We start from the raw sequence: 22,201 nt of genomic DNA on the forward strand, positions 1-22,201 counted from the left end.
GCTAGATAAAATCCAGCAGTTAAATGGGTCAAAACTAAAAAGTTTCTACACAGCATTTCTTCGTAAACAAAAAAAAAGGGCTTCATAAACAAAATAGCGTTCAGCACACACTGCATTTTTAAAGGAAATACAAGTGATCAAGTGACTTTGTAAAAACTTAATCAAATATATATGTACATGTTCATAGATTAAATTAGTTTCAACTTTAAAAAACGATAGTGATCTTTAATAGAAAACAGCCATAGCAGAAAACAGAAAAATTATACAACCAAGACAAGCGACACACCAAATTATTGGAGACAATAATCACAAATATAGCCCCGCCTCTCCACCCTGTTCTTAGTTTCGTCCCCTGGTCTACCGGTTGTCTCTCCCCCACCCCTACATTAGTTTCTCTTTTTCAGTTGTCTTTTCCCCCCGGTCATCTGTTCCCTGGTCTGTTTCCTCCCCTTTACCCCCATCTTATGTTCATTCGCTCGCTTGCCCCTCACTCCCCACTCTAATCCCCCCACTCCAGGTGACATTTCCCGTATTGTCAAACCCAAAGCTGGACAGGTATGGGGCAAGGTGAGAGTTCATCTGTTAAACTCACCGAAGATGAATACATAAACTAAAAGCTGGATCATAGACATTTTTCTAAGCATATTTGTGACCCTGGCTCTTTATTATTAAATTGGGTATAATTTCAGATCTTTGTATAACTTTTCTTCAGGTTAACTTAGAAAGTGAGCTATTATTGTTACAGGTTAATTTTCTAAACTACAAAAAATGTAACTGTTAGGGAAGCTCAAAAATGAAAAATTGGACTGATATTGATATCCGATAGTAACACTGGTGTTATGGAAGATTTACCAATATTTAATTTTATAAATTTTTTTATCTGATTACTCAATTAATCATAAGAATAACTGATAGATTACTTAACTACTAAAATATTTGTTTACAACAATCCTATTGGAAAACATTTCTATGGCTTTTCACCTGTGTGAATCATCATGTGCCGAGTTAAATCCCGTTTTTCACTAAAACTTTTTCCACAGGTCACACATGAAAACGGTTTTTCACCAGTGTGAATCATCATGTGCTTAGTTAAATTCTGTTTTTGACTAAAACTTTTTCCACAGGTCACACATGAAAACGGTTTTTCACCAGTGTGAATTATCATGTGCTTAGTTAAACTCTGTTTTTGAGTAAAACTTTTTCCACAGGTCACACAAGAAAACGGTTTTTCACCAGTGTGAATAATCATGTGCTGAGTTAAATTCCATTTTTGACTAAAACTTTTTCCACACTTCACACATGAAAACGGTTTTTCACAAGTGTGAATTATCATGTGCTGATTTAAATTCCATTTTTGACTAAAATTTTTTCCACAGGTCACACATGAAAACGGTTTTTCACCAGTGTGAATTATCATGTGCTTAATTAAACCCTGTTTTTGACTAAAACTTTTTCCACAGGTCACACATGAGAACGGTTTTTCACCAGTGTGAATTATCATGTGCTTAGTTAAACCCCGTTTTTGACTAAAACTTTTTCCACAGGTCACACATGAAAACGTTTTTTCACCAGTGTGAATCATCATGTGCTGAGTTAAACTCTGTTTTCCCCTAAAACCTTTCCCACAAGTCACACATGAAAATGGCCTTTCACCTGTGTGAATCATTATATGCCTAGTGAAATGCTGTTTTTGCCTAAAGATTTTTCCACAGTCCACACATGAAAACATCTTTTCACCAGTGTGAATCATCATGTGCTGAGTTAAACTAAGTTTGTGACGAAAACCTTTTCTACAGTCCACACATGAAAATGGCTTTTCACCAGTGTGAATCATCATGTGCTGAGTTAAACTCTGTTTTCCCCTAAAACCTTTTCCACAGGTCACACAAGAAAACAGCTTTTCACCAGTGTGAATTATCATGTGCTGAGTTAAATTCCATTTTTGACTAAAACTTTTTCCACAGGTCACACATGAAAATGGTTTTTCACCAGTGTGAATTATCATGTGCTGAGTTAAATTCCATTTTTGACTAAAACTTTTTCCACAGGTCACACATGAAAACGGTTTTTCACCAGTGTGAATCATCATGTGCTTAGTTAAATGAACTTTGTGACGAAATTTTTTTCCACAGTTCACACATGAAAATGGCTTTTCACCAGTGTGAATTCCCATGTGCTGGGTTAAATTCCCTTTTAGACTAAAACCTCTTCCACAAGTTTCACAGGAGAAAGGTTTCCTTCCTTCCTGATTCTGGTTCTCAGCTTCAGCAACTTCCTGGAAGATGACTTGGTTCCTGTTTGGTTCTGATTCAGTTTGGTATGTTTGTTCATAAACAGGAACCAACATGAAGGTATCAGTCTCCTGTTTTAACTCAATATGTTCTTCACCCTGACTGCAGTAAACTTCTTCCTCTTCCACTTTTATCTGCTGGTGTTTTAGATCCTCCTGCTCTTCTTTTATCTGATGATCTTCTGGTTCTTCCTGTTCTTGTTTCACCTGGAGAGGTTCTAACTCCTCCTGGTCCGGATTGAAGCTCCTTTCCTGGTTACATATCTCCTCCTCATAAATGTTATGTTGCAGGCAATCTAGACAATAAAACAGAGGAAAATGAAGAATTGTTGATTTTATTGAAGTAAATGAGAAAAGAATTTCATTGCTTGGGAGAGAAATAACCAGATAAACTTGGGTTCCCCGATTGCAGTATTCTGATTGCTGATTACAGATTTTTTTAAAAGTCTGACTTCTCGATTCCTGTTTTGACCAATAATCTGGAATTTATAAACTAGTAGAAGTTTTTCTGGATCTCGTTAGTTCTAACAGGCTTGATTCCTGTTCTGGGTTGAGTGAAGTATAAAACTAAATGTTCTTCTAGCGGGTTGGTGGATAGTAAGAATAAGTACTCTAGAATTTATAAACTAATAAGAGTTCCTCTGGCTTTGTAATTTGTTCTAATAAGAATAACAGTAAATAGGATGAAATGAGAACAGTGGGAAGGATCTGGCAGATATCGCAGGATAAGGCACAGACATGGATCCAATGAAAGGCAGTGACAATCACAAAGTGCGTTTATCTGTAGATTTGGAGTGTGGTCTTATCTATGAGCAAGTCCTTGGAAGTGGCACAGATGTCGTCAGGAAGGGAGCAAGGACTATACAGACAGTGTTGTGGTACTCGAAATTGGTCTTGGTCTCGAGACTGGTCTTAAGACCATTTTTTGATGGTCTCGGTCTCGTCTCGAACTCGACCGCATTTGGTCTCGGTCTCAGGCTCTGAGGACTCGGCATTTTATTTCAAGACCAGTCGAGACCGCAACTGTGAAAATATCACTAAACGTACAGCATACTGTCCAGTTTATTTGTTAACATCTTTGTTTTCAGTGGATGCAAAACGCACCAATTAAAATCCAAGCAACTACTTGTTTCTCCCCCTTCCCTCCCCTCCCTCCCCACCTTTCACTTGCACGCGACGCTCCAGGACATGCGCAGTGGTTTTCTCTCAGCGGCAGAAAATGTTTGTCTAATCGTCAGTAATGGAATATCGCTGCATAAATCATAAGAAATCCGATGGCCACAGCTAACTCAGCAGCGCTTCGCTTTCACAGACGGTGGGGACAACGTCTAACTTTTTTCGTCACTTAGAAAAGTAGCTCAAAGAAGGTAAGATCCGTTGATGTGATGTTAGCAAAGCTAGCTGTACAGAGACACATAAGCATTGTGATGAAAAAAAGTTGTCACTCACTGCGCTGAATTATTGTGCGGAGATGTTGACTGACTTGTCGCATATATGGGACAACGGCGCTGTGTCCAAAAGTCTGCAATATAGTGAGGTGACATTCAGGAACAGTACGATTCATCTGCTCGTCTCTTTACTTATTAGATAGGACTGGAGTGTCGCTGAGAGCCGTTGTTCTATCAGATTATCATACGCTGTCAGAATAGCATACATGCAGTGAGTACCATGCCTGCGCATGCGCATTAAGAAGTCCGACCGTCAGAGGAGTTGTCAGTTCACCATACGCAGCAAGTTATGATGAACATAAGTCATTAAATTGTTTTCAATGATAACTATATAGATATACATGTGTTGCCATGGTTTCAAAGTGCATTTAAAGCAGGTCTGGCTGCAGCTGCAGTCAGCTACAACACACGCCCATGTAAAACTCACTTAACCGCTAAGTCGGGATGCCATACAACTGTTGATAAAGTGTATGACGATCTACGTCATGATTCTGTGTTGCTGATTAAATTAAATCTTATGGTAATGACGTGTCTGACAGATATAGCCGTTGTTCTATCAGATAGCCATACGCTGTCAGAATAGCGTATGGCTAATGTGCCATACGCACATTAATGTGCGTATGGCATGCCAGGACTTAATGTGCATGCCAGCGCATGCACATTAAGTCCGACCGTCAGTGGAGTTGTCAGTATACGCAACAAGTTATGACGAAAATAAGTCATTAAATTGTTTATAATATGACATAATATGATAACTAGATAGATATACATGCGTTGTTGTGGTTTCAAAGTGTGTTTAAAGCAGGTCTGGCTGCAGCTGGATGCCATACAACTGTTAATAACAGTTGTATGGCATGATCTACGTCATGATTCTATGTTGCTGATTAAATAAAATCATATGGTAATGACAGCGTATGCATGTCTGAGCTAAGCGTACGACTATCTGACAACGTATGCTGATCTGACAGAACACCGTGAGTTTGTGCTAAGCGTATGACGATCTGACCTGACAGAACACCGTGAGTTTGTGCTAAGCGTATGACGATCTGACCTGACAGAACACCGGTTCTTTGTTCTTGTAATGCTCTGTGTACACTGCATCATTATTTTATTTAATTATGTACGTTGATATTTAAATTAACAAATAACTAAAACACAAGAACGAAAGAGCACGCAGAGCATGCACATTGCTATTGATTGTTTTTGTTCAAAGTGGCAGCTGTAATGTCTGCCATGGTGTCAGACTACCTGGCTTCATGTACTGGGAGAGAGAGTGAAAACAGTCACGATGAGCGCCTTCTGTTTGGTTACTTCTTGCTTGTTGCTCCTTGGTTAGTGTTCGTAGTTGAGCGTTATTTACCATCAGGGCATTGCTATGTTTAATGGTGCAGACAGTGGTGGTTTCTTATATGAGCAATATGGGCAAATGTCCAGGGTGTTATGTTTTTAGGGATGGCACGAGACCATCACACATTTTAGCACAGAAATGGAATATTTAATATTGGTAAAATGTATTAAGTATTTAATATCTAGGTGTTTTTATGGGAATATGGATCTTTCAGATTATTTTGAGAAGCAATTTTGATCATATTTTACATTTTATTGTGTCATGTAGCACGGGCCGCTGGTCTTGGTCTTGGGTTAGGTGGTCTTGAACACAACACTGCTATAAGAGTACAGATTATTAGGTTTGTATATTATACTGAATGTTCTTAAAGGGCCGGTTGTGCCAGAATGTATTGATAAAACCCATTAGACTGTTATAATATCAATAAATTTTCCTCTCTTGCTCTCAGTGAAGGCAGATACTTTTTTCCTCTGCTCCCTCCCTGCCCTGCTTGCTCTGTTTTTGTCCCGTCTTTTTCTATATTTTTGGAGCCTTTCTTTGCACATCCTCCAAATGTGCAAAGATCCAAATGGATCTGGTCAACCGGTCTCTCAATGAAATGGATCAAATTTTCTCAACAAGAAGTCTGGGCACAGGAGAGCCCTCTTGACCTGCAGGGACACAACCAGCAGGATTCACCCTGGATTCATTCATGATAACAGGATTTCTGCTGATTGGGGCTTGTGGCTGATCGACAAATTTGTGACGGACTTGGCTGAACTAGCGAACAGTCAAACTGTTGGTGTGGACAGAGACACAAGTTGGATGTGAGTCTTCCTGAGACTCGCAGCCCAGCTGAGGACTGAAAAGCTCTAACAGGATGGAATCGATCTTGGAGAAGTTGCTAGTTTCAGCTCAGTGGAACGATTAAACTAATCTGGATAAATGGGAACTGAGATGTAGCAGAGAGACTTTAGGGGAGATTGAAATTTATAATCTACCCGACCGAAGACTTTCTGTATCCAAATTGGCTTTTCCCGTGTTGCCTTGTGAATGTTGCATATTTCCAATCTCCTGGAAGATATGTAAACATAACGCTCCTTCCCACGTCATCCCCTCCTGTTTCCATACATACAGACAGGCGATCTGTCCAGGGTGTACCCCACGTCTTGCCCGGAACCTTAGCTGGAGAGGCACCAGCAACTCTCCCGACCCCACTAAGGGACAAGGGTGTAAAGAAAATGGATGGATGGACAGACATATACATATAATATAATGGATATTATATATTAATATATTATTCAATATTAATCATTTATTTGTTTGTATATTTATAAAAGTATATATTGACATTGCTAAATAATTTATTTGTATAATAAATATCAATATCATAATACTCTATTTCTATTGTATTGTTGTCCTCACTAAGCATATTTAAATATGCTGAACTATGTATCAGTGCACTTTAAAAAATACAATTGTTTATAAATTTAGCTGTAATAGCTGTTGGAATAAGGTTTCCAGTAACCAAAAAGTGCGTTATGATCGATTAAATGCGCCGATACTTCATTACGCCTGCCGAACATATAAGGCTGAGTGGAGCGGTGGACTGCTCCAACATGGCCGCTGTTCTGTCAGATAGCCGTACGCTGTCAGGATAGCATACATGCAGTGAGTACGCATGCCCACGCATGCGCATTAAGAAGTCAGACGGTCAGTAGAGTTGTCAGTTCAGCATACATAACAAGTTATGACGAAAATAAGTGATTAAATTGTTTATAATATCATAACTAGATAAATATACATGCGTTGTCGTGGTTTCAAAGGGTCTAGCTGCAGCTGGAGTCAGCTACAACAGCCCGTGTAAAACTCATTAACCTACTTAACCGCTAAGTCAGGATGCCATACAGCTGTTAATAACAAAGTGTATGATGATCTACGTCATGATTCTATGTTGCTGGTTAAATAAAATCATATGGTAATACATGTCTGACTTAAGCGTATGACTATCTGACAACGTATGCTGATCTGACAGAACACCGCCCTAAATCTCGTCAGCGACAATAGGTGAGAGCGGTCCATGAGGCCTCTATTCTAATATTATGTTATGGTCTAGAGTTGTGTTTCTCAACCTTTTTTGAGCCAGCGCCCCCCTAGCCTTTATCCAGGTCCCTCACCGCCCCCCACCAAAGAATTTGCAGGCTACTTTGCACTGACCGTTATTTTATCATTAATATTACTATCCCTATTGTAGATTTTTTGATTTTTATGCTTGTTTCTGTATTTATCATCAAAATTAATTCCCAGAGAACAAAAAAGCCATGGGAATAGAAATTATTTTCACAGGTGTTTACAAAAAATGTAATGAACATTCAAGTTAAATTCAGTAGGCCTAACAGCAGCCAATCGGAGTGGAAAAAATATTCTTATTTTGTGCCATTTTCTAGTTGTTAAATCTTGCACAAAATGATCAGATAAAAGATGTTCAACATGCCAGTTTAAACTTTGAACTATTTGCAAAACGACTGAGCTCTGCAACATTAAAACATGGATAGAACTGCAACTACATTAATCACAGCTCTTCTTCTCTTCTGGTGGTGCAGCTCTGCTGCCTTCAGGAGAATGGGACATCAGAGTATCATCCATAAAACTTCACCCACATGGCATTTATTGTGCAAACCAGAGCTTTCAGTAGAAAAACAAAAATTCCAGGACCTTTTAATGCCGTACAAATATGAGACAGATACATTGATTATATCTTTATATAGACCTCTCTATTGATTTATAGATTAATAGTTTTACTGGACAGAAATTACAAAGAACAAATCTGGTTCTTAATCAAATCCTAATGAGTCAAATTGAAAGTGTCATGGAGTCATCAGCCCTATGACATTAACACTGACATGAAAAATAATATTGAAGAAATATATCATCTAAATAAAAACATGTGATAAGTTATTTACCGTTATGGTCTGTAAGATATATTTATTCTCAGTACTAGATATGATTTCATATCTAGTATGAAATCTAGTACATGTCAGTACTAGATATGATTTCATATCTAGTACTGACATTGTGACATTTCCACAATATTATTTTACCTTTTATCTGGAAATAGTGTCTGTTTATTCTTGCCATAAAGTCTCTGTATTAATTATTGCACGAAAGGTCTTGCCATACCAGTTTATTCCTCTGTATTTACTTTAGTTTCTTAGTTTATTCTTGCATTTTGTTCTTCATTCATTTCCATTTAGTTTCCTTTGATGAGTATTATCCTCTCTTGGTTTATTGCTATGTCCACTTTAGTTTCTTTCCTGTTGCTAGATTTATTTTATCGTTTATTGACAATCAGTAATCTTCACTCATCACCTGCTGCGCCGCCTAATCGTCATGTGTTGATTTTTTCACTGTTCAGCGTCGGATTCTCTGTTTTTATGTCATAATTCACATCTAGTTCGTCGTTCCGTTTTATGTCCCGCTTCTCCTGTTTCAGAGTTTTGCGAAATGTGCCCGTCTTTTTTTTTTTAACCCCCTAAGTTGCGCAGCGGTCCGGAAGCGTATCGATGGGGAAAAGGCAGACTGACATAAACCTTTTAAAGAAACGGAAACAATTTCGGTATTCTGATTATTGAAATTTAAAAGTGCTGTGGTACTGTTGTTCTATCACATCCGTTTCATACCGGACCACTTACAGCACCGCTGTTAATACTATAAAATGAACGCTCTCTATCGTGGTGTCACCATGGAGGGATTTCTTTATTTAAATGGGTTCATTTTTCAGAGGGATACACAGTGAGGTGATTTTAGCTGCCAGTAGCAGCAGAACGGAGCTGCGCCAAGAAGCTACAAACACTGAATAGAAGGAGAGCTGCCATCGATACAGTTGCAGCCAAGCATGTTTTAATGTTACACAATACAGTTTTACCAAGTTGCTCAAAGTCTAAACTGGCATTGTTGTGTATTTAAGGTGTAAAGCTTACCTTCGGCATCCCAGCGCCCCCCTTTTGTAAAAAATGTCCGCCAGCGCCCCCTGCTGTCCTCTGAACGCCCCCTGGGGGGCGGTACCCCCCACCCGCTAGTCTAGAGCAGAGGTTCCCAAACTGTGGGGCGCGCCCCCTATGGGGGGCACCGTGCCATTGCAGGGGGGGCGCGGGATGCTGTCTGGATGAAAAAATATATATATATATATGAACGCTGTATGCGTTCGGTTTTTACCTTAGAATGGCCAGCTCTCTGTTATTCCTATGTCAATTTGATGTGTGTGTATCTGTGTCCTCCGTCACTTTTATCAGCAGTTAAAACTGTTTAATCTGTTAACATGTTGTAACCTGTTTTTCCGAGCCGCCTTTAAACGCAACATGAGCGCTACGACGCTCGCGGTGGGTTTCCACCTGTGAAGGAGACCTGCTGCTGCTGTGGAGCTACGTAGGTTTGTGTTAGAATCACGGCAGCAAACCAGCAAAACGCCAAGAACTTTTCACAGTTTTCCCTCCAAACTAACCGACTGAGTTGAGTAAAGCTGTTGGATGCAGGTAATGTTAGCTAAAATATGACTAGCTAATATCAATACAGAACCTTTAGCTTAACAAGTAGCCTGTAGGCTACCGGTGTTGGGTTCTGTGTCCAGCTACTACATTCATTTTGCCCCCAAAAGATTCTTAGAGACAAGGAGTCTCTAAGAATCCTCTTCCCTTCCCCCCCTCACACACAATATGTGTGAGGGGGGGAAGGGAAGCTCTCAACCAGAGAGCTATTTGTAATGATAGGGGGGGCCCAGAAAATGTTTGGAGACCGCTGGGGGGGCAGGAGAAAAAGTTTGGGAACCACTGGTCTAGAGCATAAAAAGCTACGGCGAGCTTTGGTTTGCTTTGTTTAAAACCATCGCTTTATGTTTAGGATCGTTGTGCTGGAAGGTGAAACTCTATTCAACTGTATTTTTACCGTTTTGTAATGCAATTCTCCTATTAATGTAGGAGAGCCATAACATAAGAGCTGAAGTCACTGGCTCCATTTTCTCTTTACATAAATGAGCTATTTTTACAGCATAATTGTCATGTCTGTCTTCATTTATACGGGAAGGGAACCGTTACAAAAATAATCCGTACAGAAAGATTCAGATACTTAGACATTAACCTTCATCCAAACGCTGGTGTTTCCTACCTATTCGGTGTAAAATAATCCGGGGAGTCCGGGAGAAATCCAGCAGTCTGCGCTGGTCATCCATCTCTTCCTCCGACTTGACGATGATTCCTTTAAACTCTGTGAAAGTTTCGTCAGCAGGATTAACTACACGTTTAAGCTGGACTGAAGACATGTTGTTTTTTACAGAAACACTCGAACATTTAACAGAACAAACCATGCGCCATCATCTTCCTCTTCCTCCCTTCTCGTTTTCTTCTTCTTTTTCCTTTTCATGGCCGTTGGCAAACAACTTATAGGTGCATTACCGCCACCTTCCAGATTGGAGTATGGATCAGACGTTTAACTATTAAAATCTCCCCATAACACCTGTTCTTAGGAAATTAAAAATACTGCTAAAACCTACATCCCCTGATGATCTCTGTGAAACAATTGTCTAATATCTAACTTATTTTTATTTCTACTTAAATCTCTAAGTAACACCTCTCTTTCCCGAACATATTTATTACATTCTAAGAAAATATGTTGTACTGTTTCTAATTTTCCACAGTAATTAGAGCAACATGAATTATGTTTATTAATTATTTTAAGAGTACTATATAATCCTGTATGTCCAAATCTTATTCTAGATATAGGCTAATATCTTCCTTTTTATTTCTATTACATTTTCTTAATTGCTGGGTTTCAGTCACGTGACCCAGATGATGCGCGAAATTCAGATGGAGGTCCAGAAGGGGACTTCTAGAGCTGATGTCCTAAATAGGCTGGAACAGGCGAGGTATCTCGAACAAATGTTAGTATATTTAGGATATGATCCGTATTACCTCGGTAAAAAAAAAAGAAAAAAGACTTCTCTTATAATCTTGAGGATTTACCCGCATCAAGGCGATCCACGTCATTAACTGGACCTGCAGACCTCAGATTATACATGAGCCAGAAGAAAGCTGTCAAAATGTCAATCATTCAAGTTTTAGGATGAAAAGCAGCATTAAATATTTCTGCCGGGTGAGTAGTGAGTTGTGCTATTTTAAGTAATAAATCTGTGATAACGATGCTATGCTAACAACGAGCTAACTCATGTTATTTTATGAGCTTGAGTCTCCTGGTAAATAATTTATTTAGCTTCTGTAAACCCAAAATCATGCTGGAGTTGTACGTTAATGTGGAATCGCTGTAGGACGCTGGATTCAGGTCCAATGTAAGTCAACGATTCGTACCGATCTACAGAAACCCTGGTATTCTGTTCGTGGCCAGACACGAAGCATGTGGGTGAATAGTCAAAGCTCACGGTGACTGTATGGCTGGATAGGTCAAGGTATAATTAATTTATTTGGCTTTTTATTTATTTTTTAGCATGAAAGTTCCACTGAATAAACATTTTCTGTTCGTGGCTCGGCACTTAGCTAGCTGCTAACAACATTAGCACTCTGAGTGGATCCACTTTTCTCCTCTTTTTTCACTACGTTTTTTAAAATTAACTCCCATGCGACCAACTACCTTTGAAACACAAAAATAACGTTTATATTTTTCTCTATTTGAACGGTTGGAGCAGCAGTAAAGGACTCAGACTGTAGACATTTTGATGCTAGTTCAACAGAAATAAAAGGGCGGAATTTATTTCCGAACCTCTTCATCTGCATTGGGTGACGTAGGTGCTACGTCATCTGAAACCCAGCAATTCCCCAACGTTTTTGGATACTATAGTAAAACCTCGCCTTGTCTCCTCTATCCCACTGCTCTTGCTATTTCTTCTTCATATACTCTTTTATAATATTTTTTAATTTCATTTTTACTTATTTTAATATTTAAATCAACAATATTCTTTTTTGAAGCACTCTTAGCAAAACTATCAGCCAACTCATTTCCTACCACACCAATGTGGGCAGGAATCCAAACTAGTTTAACTTGAGAACCATGGTTTTTAATCCTGAATATTGAGTGAATTATATCCAGTATAATATTTTCCCCTTGATTTTGAGTTTACTTCTTCAATACTAATTAATGCCCTACCTGAATCTGAACAAATTATAACCTCTTTTTTCCACTTCCTCAATCCATTCTAAAGCCATTCAAATTGCCAATGGTAATTCAATTTATCTGTTATTCTTTTATTTCTCATAATATTCTCTTTCTATATAACTCTCCACTTCTTTATTTTTTAATTGTCTCCTTTTTTCAGTAAATTTAAATCAACTTCAGCCTGTCCAGAGATCCATGATGAAATAACAGGAATAATGTTGAGAAAAAAATGATTATTTTTAGTGTTTAATACAGTTTAATCTTTTTTGAACAAATTTATTAATTTAGAACAGGTTTGTGTTAATGATTTAAAACTAAAACTATTGCTGGGTAAGTATTCAACTTACAGGAAGGAAAATAGAGATCAAAAGGGAACTCTCACTGAGGCTCCTGTTGTGTTATCAGAGAGGAGAGGAGCCCATAAAATTAGCATCTGCAGGAAGGCAGTATCATTTGGATGAGCGTGGGAGAGAGAAGTTTGCTCGGTTCACGGAAGATCAAAAGTCTTCCAAAACTAACATCTGGGACGGTGTAAAACTGAATACAACATAGAATGTTTAAAACCACTAACATTTATTTTGTTAGACATTTTTCTTAGTTATTAATAGCATGCTCTGACTGAAAATAGTTTAACTGTAGTTTTAGAATTACTAATGTAGTCAGTGATGAATGTATTTTGAAATTTTATTATTTGCTACTATATTGGAATCAAATGGAAAAGTGTGTGAATAAAAATATTTTGTTTAGTATTAGAAAATTGCTCAGGTTTATGATGAAAGGGTTTTGGAAAATGATTATGTTAATTTTTATACTCGGGATTGAATATTATATTTGATAGGTCAGAAAAAGGAATTTTTATCCCATTCTGTTCTGTTGATTTTATGTATTACTTTTGGTTTATGCCAGGACTCATTCTTTTGAGGTTCTGAATGCAGAAGAAAAAAATCAGGTTTGTGGAGATAACCTTTGCTGGAACTAATTACAGAATTTAAGTTTGTTCCTGAGGTATCTGAGTAGGGAGAAAAGCGGGAGAGATTCCAGATTTCACAGCTATCTGTGAAATACCTTTCTCTGTTTCTCTTTGCCCAGATGGCCTTAAAACCGCAGGAGTTCAGCACAAGCTCTCCTCTCCTTTTGTTAAACAGAGGTGACAAAGTGGTCTTTGATCGTGGAAGCAGAATGGTAAGGAGGTTCCAACTTTAAAGAGGGTCCAAGATAGCTTCCAGTTGGTCAAGCAGAGGTACGGCTTAGTTAAATATATTAAAGAGGAGAAACACGCCTTTACTATAAAAAGTTTGTACACACGAGTAACAAATCAGATTGCTGCCTTATTTTGATTTTTTGCATCAGCACTCTCCAAAGACTTGTCTTTACCTTTTTTTTTCTCTATTTGTCTCAGGTAAAGTAATGTATGACTCTGTTGTTCTGCAGTTTTCTGTTGTCATTTTATGTGTTGTTTTCTATTGGATTAAACCAGGGGTCCCCATACTTTTTCCTGTGAGGGCCACATAACTTTTCCTTTCTCTGGTGGGGGGCCGGAGTCAGTTTGTAACAGAAAAAGTGACGTTTGCAGGAGTGCCTAAATGTAAAAAATATATTGTTTTCCAGAAAGCACAATCAAATAACATTATCTGGGTTCTTCACAGAAAAAATCCAGTAAGGATAATAGTCCGTATTTTCCGAACTATGAGCCGCACTGGCCTATAAACCACAACCCCAAAGTTTGTTTTTTTTTAACTAGTAAACATGCACATATAAGCCGCAGATATCTCTGCTGCTTCAGGTTTTCCACCCAAAATTTGAGTCATAACAAGTTAACTGAATATCACATTTATTACGTTGAAAAAGAAAAAGTTCCCAAGTTTAGATTTAACAGAACTGATTACGGTAGTTCCCGAACGGTAACTGTAACAGTAAAAGTGATGATCTAATGAACAGTCAGATAAGGCTTCTGCATGTTGGTGTTCCCACTAAATCCTGAATATACCCAATTTGGGTTGTCTTGGCCTTTTTATCGCAGCCTGTGGGGGTTACCCTGACTGGGAACGAGAATATAACCTGTTGAATGTGACAGGTAGCCAATCAGAAAGCGTGGTGACGTCAGAACAGAGGGGAATCCCAAACAGCTGACATATCGCGCAACTGAGAGTCCTGTGGATATTGGAGATGATATGTGGAAATGTTTATTATTATGTGTAAAGGTCATTATTATATATGTTTATTCAGATGTTAACTATGAAAAAACATGGTCTCCTCCAAATCATAGTGCAGCAAACAGAGCGACTACTACCATCGTCTTTTATCCACCGCCTTTTCTTTTTGTTACGTCTTTTATCTCTTAAAATGAGTCCACAAACTATCACTATTGCTTCTACATCGTCATCCGTGTTTGGTTATTCTAAATTCCCGCTATGTTGGGGTTTTTTACTGGATTATCCTCTGGAATCGGTTCGTGTTGCTCCTGCCTTGGAGACACGAACCGATCGAACCTGTTGTACTTTTATCAGCTCTGTAGTCACAGAGGTTTGGAGAATCGGCCGACAATCCTTAAATCTTGCCGTCTAAACCAGACTTAAGACTCACAAGCTCTACTCATCTCGTCTCGACCACTGCCCAAACGCTCTGACTCTGGTCGCTATGGTAACGTTTACATATCCCTTCAAAATAACAGAAGCGCCACAAAAACGAACATTTTACTTTCGTGAAAATTTTAACTCACGATAACGACTAACGGGAGCCCTGAGCTTGTTTCTCTGCAAGGAGACGGTCCCATCAGGGAGTGACGAGAGACAATAACACCCGAGCTGTGTTGCTTGAGCACAGCCTGCTTGGTCTCTATGTGGCAAAGCAGCTTGAAGCTTCATTGCCTCATTAGCAGCCGGTCGCCGCATGTTACACAGAGCGGCTTGTAATGTTTGACTCACCTACCGGTCCGGGATAAATCCATCCTCCTGTCTCTTCTCTGGGCCTTTTCCCCTTTGCAAAGAAACTTTCCAAAGACATCTGATCGGTTTCTTACTCATTTTGCTGCGTGTAGGCTCAGTGTTGGCGCGCAAGTAACCAATGATTCACTTCCTGCTAAAGCGCCCCCTGGTGGTTGAAGAAAAATTCACATATAAAGGGTTTATAGTCCGGAAAATACGGTAAATGTAAGAAAATCTGATTGCTCTCTGGTATTGTTCATGGGGGCGGACCGGATCCGGGGACCCCTGGATTAAACTGTAATTCTGTGACGTCTGCACTCACTGTTGTTTTTGTGCGGCTACACGCAGCCCGCTGGGAGAACCTGGGATCGAAGAAGATCAAGCCAAAGAGTTTTTCTTAAGAAATATTTTAACCTAAAATCTTCTTCAACAGTAACAACCACAGAACTAATTAGAAAGTTATCTATTCCACTATTACTTTATTTATAATTATCCACCCAAAACTCTTAATTTGCTTCTTTTCTTTTTCTTGACAAGGTTGCAGCATCACATATGGAGGATGAGCTTCATTATGTCCTTTAAAGCCCTTTTCTATTTTGAAGTGTTAATTTTCTGAAAATGACCAGTGTGGGAATTGAACCCATGACCTCAGCATTAGTAGTACCACCCTCTGAGCAGCTGAGCTAATCTCAGCTGGTGGAAGATAATGATGAGTTTCAATGGATTTAAAAACAACTTACCTGATCTCAACACAATGAAGAATTTAGAAAAGTGCTCATATTCTAATGGTTTTCAAAATCAACATGCTTAACATTTGATTTTCCAGCCTTTTGTATGTGTTGATTTTCTCAAAGACATTGGATTCAAATTGGCCTGCATAGGGATTGAACCCATGACCTCAGTATTATTGGCACCATGTTCTGACCAGATGAGCCAACCAGCCATACATAATGTTGAGTTTCCATCGATTTAAGAACAACTTAGATCAGAGGTTCCCAAACTGTGGGGCGCACCCCCTAAGGGGGGCGCTGTGCCATTGCAGGGGGCGCGTGGGAAGCTGGATGAAAAAAAAACAAAAAAACATGAACATGTAATGCTAGTTAAAAGTTGACTAGCTAATATCAATACATCACCTAAAGCTTAAGTAGTCGGTAGGCTACCGATGTTGTCCATGTTCAGCCATGTACATTTATTTTGCCCCCCAAAAAATCCCTCCTCCCTTCTCCTCTCCCTTCCTCCTGCCCCACTACACACACATCGTTCAACCAGACAGCTCTTTGTAATCCATAGGGGGGGATGTTTGGAAGAAAATGTTTGGGAACCACTTACTTAGATGATCTTGACAAATGTGCTCATCTTATAATATTTTTTCAAAATCAACATGCATAATTAATTTTCCAGTAAAATTGTAATTTCTGTGTTGGTTTTATTTTCCAGAATTTTTTTAATTTTGAAGTTTTTATTGTCTTTTTATTTTGAAGTGTTGCTTGTCTGAAAGACTTTAGATTTGGATTGGTCAGTGAAGGGATTGAATCATACTTATTATTAAGAACAACTGACATTATCTTAACAGAATGAAGATTTGAGAAAAGTATTCATATTCTGTTTTTCAAAAATAACATGGATACTGTTTGATTTTCTAGCCTTTTTAAAGTGCTGATTGTCTGAAAGAAATTAGCTTTGAATTGACCAGTGTGAGGATTGAACCCATGACCTCAGCGTTACCAGCACCAGAGCTAACCTACCTTGCATAATATTGATTTTCCAGTGCAGAGGATGCCAAAGTGCTTTATTGATGGTGATAAGCTACATTGTAGCCACAGCTGCCCTGGGGCAAACTGACAGAAGCTGCTACACAATCGGCCCATCGGACTTCTGACTAACAGCAGGCAAGGCAGGTTTGGTGTCTTGCTCAAGGACTCAACAACTGAGATGGATGTGGAGAGTCAGAACCAGCAACCCATCAGTTACAGGAACCACAGCGGCTACAACCAGTACAGGTGTAGAGCCACCATCTGCTGGGCTCAAGAATAAGGCATAACATGAACTAAAGGAAAACTCAAAACTTTTATTCTTACATGAAATTTTACATGTCAATTTCTTTCTAAAATACATATATAAATGCACATAAAATAGTTTCAACATCAAAAGACAGTAGTCTAACAGCTACAGAAGAAAAGAGCAAAATATTACAGCTAAAATTAGAGAAAAAAGCAAATAATTGAAAACAATCACAAGTACTTTGTGCAATCAATGCATAAAAATGAGTTTGTGGTGAATCTTGTATTTTCTTTAAAGTACAAATGCATTTTATTTCATTTGAAAATATTTTAATTAGGTAGAGTAAAACTGGTTAATATAATTTGAAAGAAATTAAATAACTTTCAATCTCATTTTACTAGGCAAAACTATCACAAATATTTTTTTGCAGATTTTTTGAAAACACTCAACCATTCTAGTACATTCTATTTTTGATTTTTTTAAAAACTAAAATAATAAACCCCACAAACTGTCTCTATTGAACAGAATAATACAAATCAATTCCTCAAGTCCAATCTTGTGAGAATGTTCTGGAAGGGAGTCCATGTCCGGTCAGACTCTGTTCATGTATGAAATAGTCAGTGGCCCCCTTGGCTCTTCAGCTACCAGCATCAGTCCTGGCTCTCCTCAGGGCTGTGTGCTGAGCCCTCTGCTCTTCATGTTGTACACACAACATACAGTTTGACATAAACAGGATGTTCATACAATAACATGCAGTTTATCATTGTTTTTGATATTGAATATGCCAGAAAAAATAAAGCATCTCTGAAGGAAGGTGTGTCATTAATGCACATCTCTAAGTATAAAAATGTGAACATCCAAATGATCACATTTAACAAATACAACTTTCAGCTTTATAAACATGAAATCCCTCCAGTCTTTCATTCCAGTTTTTAACCAAAATCAATTCTATAGTGAACCTCAACATAGGACATGTATGGAAAATACTTCTACAGATTTTCACTTGTGTGAATCATCATGTGCTGAGTTAAACTAACTTTGTGACTAAAACATTTTTTACAGCTCACACATGAAAACGGCTTTTCACCAGTGTGAATCCTCATGTGCTGAGTTAAATTCCGTTTTCTACTAAAACTTTTTCCACAGCTCACACATGAAAACGGCTTTTCACCAGTGTGGATCATCACGTGTTCAGTTAAATGCTGTCTTAGACTAAAGCTTTTTCCACAGTTCCCACATGAAAACGGCTTTTCACCAGTGTGAATCCTCATGTGCAGAGTTAAATTCTGTTTTTGACTAAAACTTTTTCCACAGGTGACACATAAAAATGGCTTTTCACCAGTGTGAATCCTCATGTGCAGAGTTAAACTAACTTTGTGACGAAAACGTTTTCCACAATTCACGCATAAAAACGGCATTTCACCAGTGTGAATCGTCATGTGCTGTGTTAAATTTGGTTTTTGACTAAAACTTTTTCCACAGTTCCCACATGAAAACATCTTTTCACTGGTGTGTATCATCATGTGCTGAGTTAAACAAAATTTGTGACGAAAACTTTTTCCACAGGTCAGACATGAAAACGGCTTTTCACTAGTGTGAATCCTCATGTGCTTAGTTAAATTCTGTTTTTGACTAAAACTTTTTTCACACTTCACACATGAAAACGGCTTTTCACCTGTGTGAATCATTATGTGACGAGTTAAATTCCGTTTTAGACTAAAACTTTTTCCACAGGTCACACATGAAAATGGCTTTTCACCTGTGTGAATCCTCATGTGTCGAGTTAAATCCTGTTTTAGACGAACACTTTTTCCACAGGTCACACATGAAAACTGCCTTTCACCAGTGTGAATCATCATGTGCTGAGTTAAACTCTGTTTTTGACTAAAACTTTTTCCACAGGTCACACATGAGAAAGGTTTTCTTCTTTCCTGATTTTGGTTCTCAATTTCAGCAGCTTCCTGGAAGATGACTTGGTTCCTGTTTGGTTCTGATTCAGTGTGGGATGTTTGCTCATCAACAGGATCCACCATGCAGGTATCAGTCTCCTGTTTTAACTCAATCTGTTCTTCATCCTGACTGCAGTAAACTTCTTTCTCTTCCACTTTTATCTGCCGATGTTCTAGATCCTCTTGCTCTTCTTTTATCTGCTGATCTTCTGGTTCTTCCTGTTCTTGTTTCACCTGCAGAGGTTCTAACTCCTCCTGGTCCAGAGTGGATCTCCTCTCCTGGTTCCTTTGTTCCTCCTTAACGTTATGTAGCAGGTAATCTGGATAAGAAAACAGAAAAAAGGAAGAATTGTTGACTCTTTTGAATCACCAGATAGAGTAGTGGTGCACCGACTGCAGTATTCTGGCTGATTGCTGATTACAGATTTTTAAAAAGTCTTACCTGCCGATTCCTATTTTGACTGATACCATTCTTTCTGTCTGAAATGTCACTAAATATAGCAGAAAAGTTGCTCAGTTGACAAATGTGAGGTGACTATTGTTAACAGCGAACGTGCAGACATGACCTGGTGGGCCGGTCTATCAGTCAATCCTCTCACTGGAGAGCAGAAGAGTAAGTGGTTGATTTTTAGACTTTTGCTGAAGCAGATAAGATCAGTGGATAAAACTGGTTTCACATTTAAGTATCTGCTGATTACTGATCTCCCAAACTTAAGGAAATCGGGGCCAGTTAATCGGCTAATTGATAAATTGGTGCACTTCTGAAAAAGAAACCTGAAGATTTAAGAGTGCAAATCAACAGTTCAGTCAAGATATTCAGCTGATATTTGGAGAATTCTCAAATAACCAGATTTTTACAAGTTATTTTGTCCTCATTTTTATTACCATGAAACTATTTATTGTAGGCATTAATGTTAACAGTACATATTATATATTTTTAAATGATTATATATGTTATTTTATGCTGCTTATATCACTAACCCTATGCTGCATTGTCTCTACAGTAGCTTGTATTCATAACACTTGAACTTTTCTATATTTTGTCACATAACAACCACATACATAAATCATTTCAGTAAAGTTTTATGGTTAAGACCAACATAAAGCAATTGTGAAGTAAAACTGACCATGTGAACTTTGAGACATTCCAACACATGAATGTTTTGTTTTAAACCATCGCATTGTAGCCCTGGCTTTATGTTTAGAGTGGTTTTCGTGCTAGAAGGCGAAATTGTATTCAACCGTATTTCTGTTTTGACCCTTTATTAATACAGGGGGGAGAAACAACTGAGATCACTGGCTCCATTTTTTCTCTGCATAAATTAGACATTTTCACAGCATAATTGTGACGTCTGCGTTCATTTACCTGCTAATAACACATTTATATGGGAAGAAGACAGTTAGTAAAGTGATCGACATACAGAAAGCTTCATACATTTAGACATTAACTTCCATCCAAACGCTGCTGTTTCCTACCTATTCGATGTAAGATAATCTGAGGAGTCCGGGAGAAATCCAGCAGTCTGCGCTGATCGTCCATCTCTTTCTCCGACTTCACGATTATTTCTCTAAACTCTGTGAAAGTTTCTTCAGCAGCAGTTAACTGCTTGTTGAGAAACTTATTCAGAAAAAATATTCAACAAAACAGACCAGGCGCCATTTTTATTTTTCTTCTTCCTTCTCTTCAGATTCTTCTTCTTTGGGATTTTTTGACTGTCGGCATTAATATGGTGGCATTACTGCCACCTTCTGGATAATACGATTATTACATTAAAGATTTCTCATACAGTCCAGTTGTCATCGAAAAAACTAAAATCTTCTCTTCCACTTGATTTAAATAAGACAAATACAATATTAGTATTCGAGTCCATAGGTAAAATTTTTCTTACATCCCACATGTTTCACTGTTTCACAAAATAAGAAAATTTCCTACAATACAGTAACAGTCAGAAATTTTAAATCTACACATAATTATCTCTTAACCTGGAGTTGCCCCTCTGCTTCTTGTACACTCACATATATTCTGACATCTGTGGAGGGACATTAGTGACTCTGGGGATGATTTCTACCGGCAGGACATGGTGCATTTAGACGAGAGTGCAGTTGCTCCGATCTCCTTCATGTTGTTACAACTAAGACGAGAGACAAAGTAATTTATTGTAATCAATCACACATACTTTGTACAAACAATGCATGAAAATTAGTTTGTGGTGAATCTTGAATTTTTTTAAAAGTACGAATTAATTTAATTTCATTTGAAAAGATTTTAAATAGGCACAGTAAGACTGGTTAATATAACCTGAACCAACTGACATCAGTTTCAATCTCATTTTGCTTTAAAGACAAACATCAACACAAATATAGTTTTGTATAGATTAATTAAAAACAATCACCCATTCCAGTATGTTCCATTTTTGATAAAAAAAAACAACTATAAAAGTAAACCTCACAAAATCTCTCTGTTGTACAGAATAATAAAAATAAATCCTGCTAGTCCAATCTCATTAGGATGTTCTGGCAGGGAGTCTGTGTCCGGTCAGACTCTGTTAATGTTGTCTCTACTGAACATTACTAAACTGGTCCATAGATTTTCAGTTTTTAAGAATGATTTTTTTTTGGCGATACAGAATATGCCAGCAAAGAAAAAGTACCACCTTAGGAAAAAAAAATCAGGGTTGCCCATCTCTGCGACCACACTGCAGCTTGACGGGACCCGCATGCGCAGTAAAGGGCGCAATAGCATCAGCGGTCTCAGTGTTCTGCCAACAGCCACAAAAAGAAGAGCTGAATGTTTGCGGAAGTAAACATGGAGGTTAGCAGTGGAGCATCGCTTACACATTTGAAGTTGTTGCCTGGCCGGAGCAGCATGTTAACAACTTAATCCTCCGTATCGGATATTCAAAAAGAATCCGACCTGTGTTGTTTAGACTGTCATGAAGAGATCAGATACAGGTCGCATTACGTAAAAAAAAATCGGAATTGGGTCACTTCAGGTTGCAGTGTGAACGCACCCTAAGTAGGAAAATACTTCTACAACTTCTTGCCTAAGTGACTCCTCATGTGCTCAGTAAAACCCTTTTTGACTAAAACTTTTTCCACAGTTC

General features: G+C 38.3%; 1 protein-coding gene across 3 annotated transcripts; it reads right to left on the reverse strand.

Annotated features, from left to right (window-relative positions):
• Positions 1-94: 94 nt before the first annotated feature.
• Positions 95-20,925, reverse strand: LOC106931579 (uncharacterized). 3 transcript variants are annotated; one of them, XM_088009850.1, is made up of 3 exons: positions 10,422-10,468; positions 10,226-10,324; positions 95-2,586 (listed from the first exon to the last, which is right to left on the reverse strand). In XM_088009850.1, exons 1-3 carry the CDS (start codon positions 10,432-10,434, stop codon positions 968-970), a joined length of 1,731 nt encoding a protein of 576 aa, XP_087865976.1. In that variant the 5' UTR covers positions 10,435-10,468; the 3' UTR covers positions 95-967. The 3 variants fall into 3 exon arrangements, with proteins under 3 accessions (XP_087865976.1, XP_087865975.1, XP_087865977.1); XM_088009849.1 differs by having other exon boundaries at positions 10,226-10,458; XM_088009851.1 differs by lacking the exons at positions 95-2,586; positions 10,226-10,324; positions 10,422-10,468 and adding exons at positions 17,196-19,417; positions 20,574-20,925.
• Between the last annotated feature and the right edge of the window lie 1,276 nt (positions 20,926-22,201).

This window comes from Poecilia mexicana, unplaced genomic scaffold, assembly GCF_051168715.1.
Source record: "Poecilia mexicana isolate PSO_F unplaced genomic scaffold, ASM5116871v1 scaffold_11, whole genome shotgun sequence".
Lineage (NCBI taxonomy): Eukaryota > Metazoa > Chordata > Actinopteri > Cyprinodontiformes > Poeciliidae > Poecilia > Poecilia mexicana.

Excerpts from the sequence above, each read along its gene's own strand:
- LOC106931579 (XM_088009849.1), bottom strand. The coding sequence starts at position 10,424 with ATGGTTTGTTCTGTTAAATGTTCGAGTGTTTCTGTAAAAAACAACATG. Across the intron at positions 2,587-10,225 it reads GATTATTTTACACCGAATAG|ATTGCCTGCAACATAACATT; the intron begins GTAGGAAACACC and ends TTTATTGTCTAG.